Source organism: Drosophila mauritiana, chromosome 3L (assembly GCF_004382145.1).
Source record: "Drosophila mauritiana strain mau12 chromosome 3L, ASM438214v1, whole genome shotgun sequence".
Classification (NCBI taxonomy): domain Eukaryota; kingdom Metazoa; phylum Arthropoda; class Insecta; order Diptera; family Drosophilidae; genus Drosophila; species Drosophila mauritiana.
Genome location: NC_046669.1, coordinates 12,993,573 through 13,004,865, shown reverse-complemented (window position 1 = coordinate 13,004,865; position 11,293 = coordinate 12,993,573). Strand labels below are relative to the sequence as shown.

General features: G+C 41.9%; 2 protein-coding genes across 2 annotated transcripts; both read right to left on the bottom strand.

Annotated features, from left to right (window-relative positions):
* Positions 1–1,578: 1,578 nt before the first annotated feature.
* LOC117140056 (neuropeptide-like 2) lies at positions 1,579–2,303 on the bottom strand. Its single transcript, XM_033302794.1, has 3 exons — positions 2,193–2,303; positions 1,976–2,110; positions 1,579–1,802 (listed from the first exon to the last, which is right to left on the bottom strand). The coding sequence occupies exons 1-3, from the start codon at positions 2,235–2,237 to the stop codon at positions 1,713–1,715; spliced, it is 270 nt and encodes an 89-aa protein (XP_033158685.1). The 5' UTR covers positions 2,238–2,303; the 3' UTR covers positions 1,579–1,712.
* Positions 2,304–3,864: 1,561 nt separating this feature from the next.
* LOC117141511 lies at positions 3,865–9,812 on the bottom strand. Its single transcript, XM_033305001.1, has 9 exons — positions 9,733–9,812; positions 9,412–9,677; positions 8,806–9,359; positions 7,636–8,678; positions 5,444–7,577; positions 4,982–5,125; positions 4,642–4,919; positions 4,419–4,580; positions 3,865–4,130 (listed from the first exon to the last, which is right to left on the bottom strand). The coding sequence occupies exons 1-9, from the start codon at positions 9,753–9,755 to the stop codon at positions 3,950–3,952; spliced, it is 4,785 nt and encodes a 1,594-aa protein (XP_033160892.1). The 5' UTR covers positions 9,756–9,812; the 3' UTR covers positions 3,865–3,949.
* Between the last annotated feature and the right edge of the window lie 1,481 nt (positions 9,813–11,293).

Sequence of the window (11,293 nt, the reverse complement as noted above, 5' to 3'; positions counted from 1 at the left end):
TGTATGCCCGTTATTTATGCACTCTGGAAAGCAATCTCCTAGTAAAAGGACTTTTACCCAATGAAAGAGAATTGAAAACTAACAACAACAATCGTAAAAGGATGACAAAATCACAGAATGCCAAATTGTTTTCGTATTATTGTTTCCATTGTTGTCGCTGTTGTAGATGGCGTTGCTGTTGTAGTTGCAGCTGCAGTGGTAGTTGTAGTTGTAGTTGTAGCTGGTGCTGTTGTTGAGCTTATCGTTATTTAAATTAGCATTACAATGCACTCACACTGGCGCACGCACTGCGTGACATCGCAACCATATTGTTGCTTTGGGAACGGTTTGCTGCAACGCCGAGGTTACTCCAATAACTCCGCAAAGCAGAGCATTGCATCGCATCCTATCCGCTCATTTCAGGCCACTTTCTTTGCGATTGTGCAGCAGTATACAATGTTAATTAAATTCAAAAGGTTTTCAGAACGATTATTAGATACTGTAATGGTTACAAATTCTTCGTATCGGTTGCCTCGGCTACATAAAAAAAAATGTTGAGCCAAAAGTATTTGCAGAGATAGATAAATAATTAAGAAAATAACTTAAAATCATAAAACCTAACCCATGTTTTAAATTGCTCCTATTTTGCTGAACGGTTAAGTTCAGTGCCATTCATTTGATTAATTTTGAGCATTCCGCCACCATTCCATTAAAAGTTGGAAAGGTTGAGTAATCCCCGGCGCGTTTGAATAAGATAACCTTCGAGAAGTGAAACGAAAACATTTATAAATTTCACGCAACAATGCCATAGAAATTGGACAAGAGATGTCCGTTGATGGGCGAACACAGGCAAGCACGACTACATAATATGTGTCTAGGCAACAATTTGGCATTATCCGCCTTTGCAAACTTCCGTTTGTGCAACCCAAAAGCTCGATACTGACTACCTTGGAAGGAGCAAAAATCCACTTTGGTATTATGCAATCGTGCGCGGGCATGAAGTTAGATTGGGCGATGGGAGGGGATTCCCCGAGATGCGATGCCGTACAAATGCCAATACATTATTCATGGTTTCGAAAGCCCTGACATATCGACGTCCTCCATTTCCCGAGTTGGCTGCGCAAACAGGTGTGCAAAATAGCAGACAAATATTTTACACGTGCTACCGTTTCAAAGCCAGTTGTTCTTACAAAACTCAAATCATGGCAAAAATTTTTGATTTTCTGCAATTTTCTTCAAAGAAGAGCGAGATCAGCACTCTTCAGCATCTAAAATCTTTAATAACACAGAGAAAACAGTATATATGTATGTAGGAAGTGCATGGGAAAAGTTAACCATTTCGTTTGATATATAATAAAAATTGGCATAATAATAATAATTTTATCCTAACCAAGTCAACTTCATATTTTCATAGAATATTTTCTCAGAATGCTGTACGCAATAAAAGAAATATAAATAAAAAATTTCAGCTTGTAAAGACCAACCTAAACATCTCAATTTTACCTTTTTTAGGGAAATAAAATAGCTATTCTAGAAAGTAAAATGGAAAAATTAAATAAAAGTTGAAGTTTTAATATCTTTTAAAATAATAGGCAAATATATGTTTTGTGCTAAAAACAATTAACGTTTTAATTTCATTTTTTAGTTATCATGTATGTAACAACTAAAGTTAAAGTTAAAACATTTATTCGAGTCGTTTTCAATGTAATGATATATGGCCAACCAACAACGTCTTAGGTGGATGCGGCTGGTGCCTGATGAAATGTTTCGTTAACTTTTTGAACGAAGGTAGTTATGGTATTAATTCCTTCTTTAGCGAGCTCCTAGATAGAGAGAAAAGTTCTTAATTAGAAATTTGTAAATACATTACGGAAAATCCGTTTTTTCATAAATTTATAAAGGATAGAATGAGTTTTAGCGACTCCACAAATAATGACTATTAATTACTTAGAACTCGATTTATTTTGTTATGATTAAGTATTTGCTTTATAATTACCTCAGCCTTCTTCGGTTCAAATTCCTGTATCTTCTGAGTAAGTTCCTTGATACTAGCCGCGGCCTTGTCAATATATTCGTTGATTAGATTCTGCTCGGCGGGCTCCTCACGGGGGACGCGGGCGGACAGAGCCAACTGAAATCAAAGTGGCACATTGTAGTTAATCTCTGAAAATGGGTCCTGCGTCTGTGTGCCAGGACTTTGGGCATTAACTTACGGCGAACAGGGCGAACACGAGGATGCAAAGTGCGAGTTTGGCCATTTCTGTGTTGGTTTTTTTGTAACTGCTGTGGAACTCTGAACTAGAGAACGATGACTTGAGTACTGATTGAACCTCTGCCAAACTACTCATAACGACACCTCGTTTTGCGCAGCAGCCGACCGAATTTGAGACCGGCTTATCGGCACTAGGAAGGCCGAGCGTTTAGAGCTACGGAGCTGACCCGTGATAAGCGTAATTTTTTCCGTAACATGCTGGGATAGATTGCTTCGCCTAACAGCTGAGCGTTTGCTTGGCTCAAGAATGTCTACATTTGCTTAGTCACAGAAGATATCCGCTTTAGGCAACCGCCAAATAGTTAATCTCTGTAGCATTCAATGGTCCTCGATTTCAGTACTTAAGCAAATAAGATTTAAATATATAATTTAAGAATATTTGGTTTGAATTTCAACCAGAAATAATTATGGAATTACCACTGTATAAATTTGGAATATACAGTTCTTACAATGTGTGCTTATCATTTCAATGGCTCGCATTGCTAAGCTGTTCTGAAGGCCTTTCAATCCAGCAATCGGAAATGTTTATCTACTTTTATTTTGTTTTTCATTAAACACCAAATAATTCTAATGTTTTTGTAATAATCTTTTTAAAAGTTAAATATATATTTATATATGTTTAAATCCAAGAGAGAACGCTATAGTCGATTTTCTGTACGATTAACAGGTATATAATCAATTTTATAATATACTATAATTTCCATTTTACCGGCTATCAATGCAAAGCACGTGGCACGTGATAAGGTTTTTATTGAAATGTTTGATAAGGCGCCCTACATTCCAAATTATGTAATTGTACAAAATAAATATTTATAATACCGAGTCTTAGAAAACTTGACGACACAACCCGGAAATTTCCAACGCCAAGCTAAGTTGGAGAAATACAAATGCGATTGGACTTGGACAAACCAAACACCGCTTTTAGACACAGCTACTCTTTTAGACTTTGGATATAGAAAACGTAAATTTAGCATGGTGACATCATCTTAAAAGGCCAATAGAAATAACGAAACACTGTTATCACCATAGTTGCTATGGTAAAAATACTGAACTAACAAAAATATTGTATACTTAAGCTCACCTCCAGGGGTTAAAGCCATTTGAATGATGAATTCGCAAATTTAGTAAAGAAAGTACAGTTCTCTGATTTTGAAAGCGGAATAGATAAGGATTTACTGCTGGGAAATACTGAGATTACGTAATGGTTAGAAGAGGTAATAATAAAAAGAATAGTAATGGTTGACAATATTGCCAGTTTTTAGCGTAAGCAATGTACTAACATTAACGATATGTTAGCCATATAAAGTAACAACCGCGTTTTGTTTAATTTTTATTATATTGCAACAGTATGATCTCACAGATCAACTTTCTTGACTTCAAGGGCAATCCATTAAAACAATAAAGGTGAAGTGCGATGCTGAAGGCCTTTTCCCAATTTAAGCACCAAAAGTAGTTAGTCGAGACTAGAGATTGTTTCGGAGCACAAAGTGCACGACTCTATGCCTCGTTTTCGTCTTTTCCCCCAGATACAAACAAACCCCATTAAGTGGCAGCACGAGTCAGAAGACCCAGACCAGATAACCAGAACCACTAATAAATTTTCATTTGGCGGAATGAAAATATTTAATTGCAATTTCGCCAAGTGGCTAAAATTTAGACCCACGGACTGGTCTGTTGGTTGGTCGGGTTAAAGTTCTCCTAGGGCACCGAACTGAGGATGTGCTCCGGCACTGGCGGATGACATTGGGGCAGGGGTGGCCCCAACGTGGGGTAGGTTCGCAGACGGAGCAGCTCCAGAATCGTCTGCAGTTCCAGCACATGGGCGTAGTTGCGGCGGACATTCTCCATGAGCTGCCGATGGGTCTTAATCTGCGACATTCTGCGGTGGAAAAAGAACATATATTTGAATATAAAAGTGTTTGATTTTTTCTTGAAATTCGGTTATATGAGCAGTGGCAAAAATACTTTTTACTCTAGCCAACAATAGTTCGTCTTGTTGTTTAGATACATTGCATCTTATTTTTTGATAAATACGACGTTGTTGGATTGCAACATACGTTTTTAAAATCAAAACTTTTTTTTTTTCTTTTGGGAGTTTTGATGAACATTCGAAAGGAGTTCATTGTTCGGTGACACAGTTTAGATTCTGTTGAAGAGGTTATCTTACCGCTCGCGCTGCTCGCGATCCCGCTTGTCCTCCATCATCGTATCGCGCAAAGTGTTTTGGAAAGTGACGTCCACCTTGATACGCTCGATTTTAAAATCGATGGCGTGATTGCTGCGCTTTATTTCCAAGGTCTGTGCTTTCACCGCATCGATTTTGATGTTGCTTCGGTTTGGGCACAGATTAGTTTTCAGTTAAGATACATTTAAAAAAAAAAGTAACTTACACACGATCGATGTTTTTCTTGAATACTGCTATCTTTTGTTCGATCACTCGTTCGATAGCTCCGGCTATATACTTCTGACGTTCTGTCTTAACCTTTTCCCAATTGCGAAGGATGTTAAGGAACTCCATTGAAACCTTGCATTTCTCGATGGCATCCAGCATGTACTTCAGATACGCTATATTGGCCTTGTACAGCTTGTGTTCCCATTCCTTGAAGATGACCTGACGTCTAAATACTGCCACTCTTTGCATGGCTTTAATCTTTTTATTTCCAGCTTCCTGCATTTATTATGGTTGATAACATTAAAAATCATTATTACTTTCTTGTTATGAGTGCTCACCTGAATTTGGCGATTCACATCGTTGATGTCATCCACATGCATGAGAACTGTGTTGGAGAGCTTTGTGAACTGGCCCATAACCGAGACCTCAACTTGACCCATTGTGAGGGTCAACTGGATGGTCATGTTTCTCATCTTTTCTAGCTGAAACAGAAAATTCATTCGGGTTACTCCAGAAATATAATATTTAAGCTTGGGAAGATAAAGCAGAAACCTTTTATAATTGAAAATGATTTAACATATTAAAAGGGGTTGTATTCTTTATTCAAAACGCTCGAGAGTATGCAGCGGTATTTCTCTATATAAAAGACTTAATTCCTTTTCGATTGGTATTATTATTTTAAAAAATAGGCGCATATTAAACAATAAAAGAAAATTTATAGGTTGAGGAAACATAAAGGTTGTTAAAAATTTTCCTGCAAGCAGCATGTTTCTTAAGAGTGGAAGGCTTTCCATACTTACGTATGTTTGGATGCTCTCTTCGGAATTACGTTGAGTCAGGATCTTGGACTCCTTGAGCGCTGTGAGGTCCTTGTTAAGGACACCCAGGAGGGCTTGGCTGTCGAGCAGCTGGTAGCCTATACCCTTCAGTCGTAACTCGCTCTCAGTCTTCTGGCGACGCAACTTGACGAAGGCGTCCCAAGACTTGGGATCCACATTCGGCGGACACTGTTTTGGTTGATCGAACTCGGCGAGATAGTTAAGGAACTCCAGGACATCGTCGGGCAGAGGGAAGGGAGTACGATGACTGGGCTTTCCGCTCAGCTTGTTCGAGGCCTCCATGCAGATGAGTACCGAGTTGAAGACCTTACCGGGCAGTTTGGGTCGCTTCTTGAAGAGCTTTGTCATCTCGTGGGTGGCATGTGGAACTAAAGGTAAGAATTGACTTCGAAACTGCCGTTCGACGGCTCGATCACGGGTCTGCTGAGCCTCCAGTCGCGTTTTCACATCGAGAAAAGCCTTGTCATAGAAATCGAGTAGGTTGCTATACCGCGTCATATAATCGTTCAACTTGTCGATGTCCTTGCGGAACATGGTGTAGCGTTTGCGCATTTGAACCCTTCCGAAATTGATCTTTTCGAGGGTGAGCATGCGCAATTGCCCCTGTTTGAGGGCAAAGTCATATTTCAGTTTCAAGATCATCAGTTCAGCTACGCGCTGGTTGAGCTTTAAAATCTGGGCGGCTTTGAGAGCCAACGTTTTCTCTTCGTTCTCATGCAGGATTCGAAGGTACTTGCGACGGTCCAGTTCCAATAGATGAACTGCCTCCTCGTAGGCGCGAAAGATCTTCTGCTCCTCGAGATTAAACTCATGTGGCTGCTTCTTTTGCATGAACTCCGGCTCTGGGATGTCCTTCTTGATCTCCTCTTCCCACAGTTTCTCCAGCACCCCGTCCATCATCACTATGAGAGCCCGAGCCCAAAACTCTTTGCTCCAAAGAAGCAGTCTTCCCTTCTTGCCACCAGTGTCGATTGTCTTTGGCTTTCGGCGGTTTATTGCCTTAACCTCGGAGTCGTCCACCTCCATGATCTGCTTGATTACCTCATCCTTTTCCAGCGATGGGACCGTGAGTTCAGGTGGCTTGAACTGATCCATATTGAGCAGGCGCAGCATAATGTTCATATTGTCGTAGATCTTGTTGAGCACCACGTTAGTGTTCATCACGCTGTCGATGGTGTCCTGCTTGAGTTGCTGAGCCTCGTGGAAGAGTTTGTTAAACTCCTGTTTGAGCGGATCATTTAGATAGAATCGGATTTTGCAGTTATAGTTAAACAACTGGTTCGAGGTCACCAGGTTCTTGTCCTGCAACTGAAAAACAGGTGCCATTATGTGCTCGTAGATACTGGGTCCCTCCACCACAAATGGCTTGAGCTCGCGCAATCCTTGAGCAACTTCCACGGTCTCCTCCTCGCCCACCTCGCCATCTTCGATGGCAGCAGGCGGACCATGACCGCCAGCGGCCGGAGCAGGCGGTTCCTCCTCCTCGAATGAGCCTAGGGAGAGGCGTAAATGGTCCTCCAGGTCGTAGAATCGGTACTTATCGAACTCTGACATTTCAATTTTCCTCCGCACGGAGAAGCTCTCGAAGTTGGCATCTGCGAAAATGGAGCGAACACGATAGTTAATGCTCACCGCATCGCGGGTTACCAGGCGTAGGATCCAGTCACGAATCCTTGACTGATCTGCAATGGCCCGTTCCAGCGATTCTCGTTCCAAGGCACACAGTTTATGGGCCTCCTCCGTGAGAGCATCCAGCCAGCGATAGTGGAAGCAGAACTTCTTAAAGATGCCTTGGGTTTTGCCCGTCTTAGAAATATCGTAGTCGATAAGCGCCGTGACCTTGGCGGCAAAGTCCTTGATGCTGTTAAACAGCTTTTCGCGCTTTGCTAAATCCGCCCGGGTGTACTCCTCTTTAACTTCCTGCCGCTGACTCAGTGGCACGAACATATCCACCTTGTGGATTATCTGCTCCACGAAACAGGGAATGCCCTCCTCCGTGGGCAATGGTAAGGCCACGTTTTCACGAACAAAGTCCGCCAGAGAAGGCAGACGCATTACTCGCATGCTCTTGTTGGCCAAAAGGATAATGAGGTATCTGCACATCAATCATATAATATAAATATAGTTAAAATGAAATTATTTCAGATAGTTACTTCGAATTAAAACATTCCTTCACACGCAGTATGTACTCTGTTTGCATGCCCAAGTTAAGAAATCTGCAGATCATAAACGGTTTCTTGGCCCGCTTGTGCTGCTTGAAGTGAACAAGGATACCGCCAAGACTCCAGGTGACCAAATGTTTGGTCATGCCGGCACCGAGAATATAGCTGAAGTGCCCCGACTTGGTGGAGGCGATCCACTGCAGTTCATCCTTCTCGTTCAACGCGAACTGGTCAAAGTTCAAGTTGTTGTACTCGGTGGCCACAATCTCGATCAGTGCCCATCTGCCTACAGGCGGCTGGACACAAAAGAAGCCGTATTGCTTCGGCAGGATATATTCTCGCCTATGAAGACGCTTGTCCTTGCCCCAATTGTAGAGCCAGAGTTCGGTGGCGAAGCCAGGACGCTTCATGCTATGATCCCGATTGATGAAGACCATCAAACGGGGTCCGTCGGCCAGCAAGAAGGTGTGTATAAAAACTTGAGACAGTTCCGGCGGGTTCATCTCAAAGTAATGCGTTAATTTGTGCGGCCTGTTGTCCACCTGAACAACGTGCAGCACCTTCATCTGATCCTGAAACACCACCCAGCTGTCGTTGAACTCTAGCCCCACCACCGCTGCTGTCTCCATTTTAAGATCGCACAGAACATGCGGCAAGCTGGCCCTCTCAAAGTGGATCAAAACGATGCTGGCATCCAAAGTGCCCACGACCACAAGAGCCAAGCTGCGATGGTTGCACATGGCCGTTGCGCCCGGAACGGACACTTCGCACAGGGTGTTACCTTTCGCCAGGTCCATCATGGCCACTCCTTCATCGTGCAACACGCAAACGCACTCGTCCTTGAGTCCCTGCACCACTCGGAAGGTAATCACCGGTTTTCCCGTGGGCACCACGGGTTCTAGCGATACTGCCCCATTGCGGTCCACAACCACCTGGTCAATGTGTCCAGGGCGGCGCTCGGCGTAGATTTCGCCATTGTTGTTGCTAAGAAAGCGGACCACCTCGTTTAACCGTCCTTCGAATTCCCACTCGAGCTGGATTGAAAGGTGGTAAATTATTACTAAAGGCTGATGAAGCAAATTTTTAATTGTATAAATAAACGTGCGATTCTTAAATGGAAATGGAATGGAATATATATTTAAATCCTCGTAATAAACCTACCTTGAAGACACCAGCCTTTTTCTTCACATAATATGCGGTCGTGCTGTTCCAAATGAGAAATCCGGATTTGTGATAGGTAAGGCCGTGTGAGCGGGGTATTTTTTCCATTTCGGTCACAGAATCGGATTCGGGTGTGTGCTGCCATTGTGGCTTTAGGGCAAAACAGGCCACGTCCACTGATAGCAGATGACCAAAATCGTTGGTGGCGTACAGGGTGTTATCCTCGCCGAAGCTTAGGCATCGGTTGCAGGACTTCAAGAATTTTTTGCCCAGCTCCACCTCGGCCACCTTGTACAGGAAGGACTCCTTTTCAACGGTGCAGATTTCGTAGCATATGATGGTCATGTCCTGCTTGTTCAACTGAATGATGGAAGGCAGGCTTGTGAAGCTAATCACAATGCCGCGTTCCACTGTGGGCACATTGGTGAATTGCTCCAGGACCAAAGTTCCAGTGCGGTAGTTGAAAACGCAGAGGCAATAATCAGGATAGCCGCTCACAGCGATCAGAAGATCCAGCTCCGAAAAACGGATGTCGGTATAGCTCATCATGTGAGCTAATAGGAATTTGGAATTTAGTTGATGAAAATCCGCATCCTGGAAACTTACGGGGTATGGAGCTGAACTTCGCCATATCCGGATAGCGGTATATATAGATATTTGGCCTCAGGACGACCTCGGCAAAGGCGAAAAGCGGAAAACGGTTGTGGCCAGCAAAACAACTGATACTTAGACCCGTGGACACCGTCTCCGCCTTGAAAAAGGTAACTGCCTTCGTCTGCATATGGACAAACTTCATCGCGTTGCCATTCCGCTGGCACAGGACATCGGGACCCACATTCACAATGGTGTCCTTGTCCCAAATGTTGCACCAACTGTGGACTGCATGATTATACATATATTTTTGGGGAATATTCACCTTAAACTCACCAAACTGTTGATATTATATTCATTTTGGTCCTGTTTGGTTATAAAACGTTAGTTTCCGCAAATAGATTACCCGATTTTCGACTGGTAGCCAACTAGTTCTGAGGTTGCTAAGTTAATTGTTTAAAGGTTCCAGTTTGTTTCGTATCCCAGGACAACCTTTGAAACAAGAGAAGACATGGATATCGACATGGATTTATTTATCGGATAGCAGTTTTATTATCATATTTTGCTTATAATATAATTTTATAAAGCATATCCTTAATTTTACTCTATAGTTTTATATTACTTTAAACTTTTGTATATACTAACTTAAACTTTAAAACTATTTTCTTTGCTAGCATAATGACAGCATTATACGCCTAAAACAGCCAGTGTAGACATCATCCTTCAGTGGATGTGCTGAAGGAAACCTAATCAATTCTTAGTGAATAATAATTAAAGCAGAGTCGTGTCATATGACCTATATGGCTAGAAATAATGTTATAAGGGAGCTTTGCCCCCGAATTTCCCAGGCGACAACATTTTGACCCAAGTAAATTGTCTTGCCCACCTTCCCTCAAATGTACAAACAATAAAAGTTTTGGACCATAAAAGGCCAAAGTTTTAGACAAACGCTGCCCGAAGCGCAATTATATTTGTTTGTTTTTTTCCCAGGCTGAACGTTACTTTAAAATTTGATGCGGCTTGTTATTTTTATTGCCCAAGAGTTATGGGTAATGGCGTTCCTTTTTTCCGACTCTAAGCGGCAATAGGTAATTTTTTACGGGTCACCGGGGTGTCGTGGCTTGTGTTTGCGGTTATTATTAAATTTCAACCAATTACACAGTTTGGTTTCAGACATTTTATGTCAACAAGGCTATTGTTTAAAAGTCTTTCCTTAAAAATAATAGCTTATTTTTATTGAATAATTGGGAGCTGGATATATTTACACAATTTGCAAATTTCCCTTTTTAAATAGACAAATCTAATGACGCAAAATTAGTTAAAATTGGCTAAACGCACATAAATTAAATCACTTTTCTATCGATTTATTCCAAGCGGAAAGCAATTAAAAACATTTTAGCACAGATTTTCATTTACATGGGGCCATAAATTTCATTAAAAGCCCAAAATATGTTTAAACAAATTCCTAAAGCCCGGCTCAACGCCGAAAACTAATGGCTAACAACAAATAGAATGCATGTTAAATTGGGCCAACAACGGAAATGGTCTTTAGGCCGTTGTGCCAGATTTGTTTGCTGGTCGTATTAAAACTAATTTGCCGGGGCTTACTATTTAAATTTGTTAAACTTTCCGCACTCTAACAAATTACCTTAAAACGTTTGGAGAGCCAAGCAGAATTTAATATTAATGTGGGGATTTCCCATTCACGAATTTTCCGACCCGTCGAAATGCTAATGAATAAAAAACTGGGAAATCCCAAAGGCCCGTGTGGGTTTGATTCGGCAAGGCAAAGAGCTCGGGGTGTGTGGGTCAAAAGGACATCCCTACTTTGTTGGTTCCTTGCCAGACGCTTAGCCATCTGCCAGCCAATTGTGTGGCCTATTCAGCTGTTGTTGAC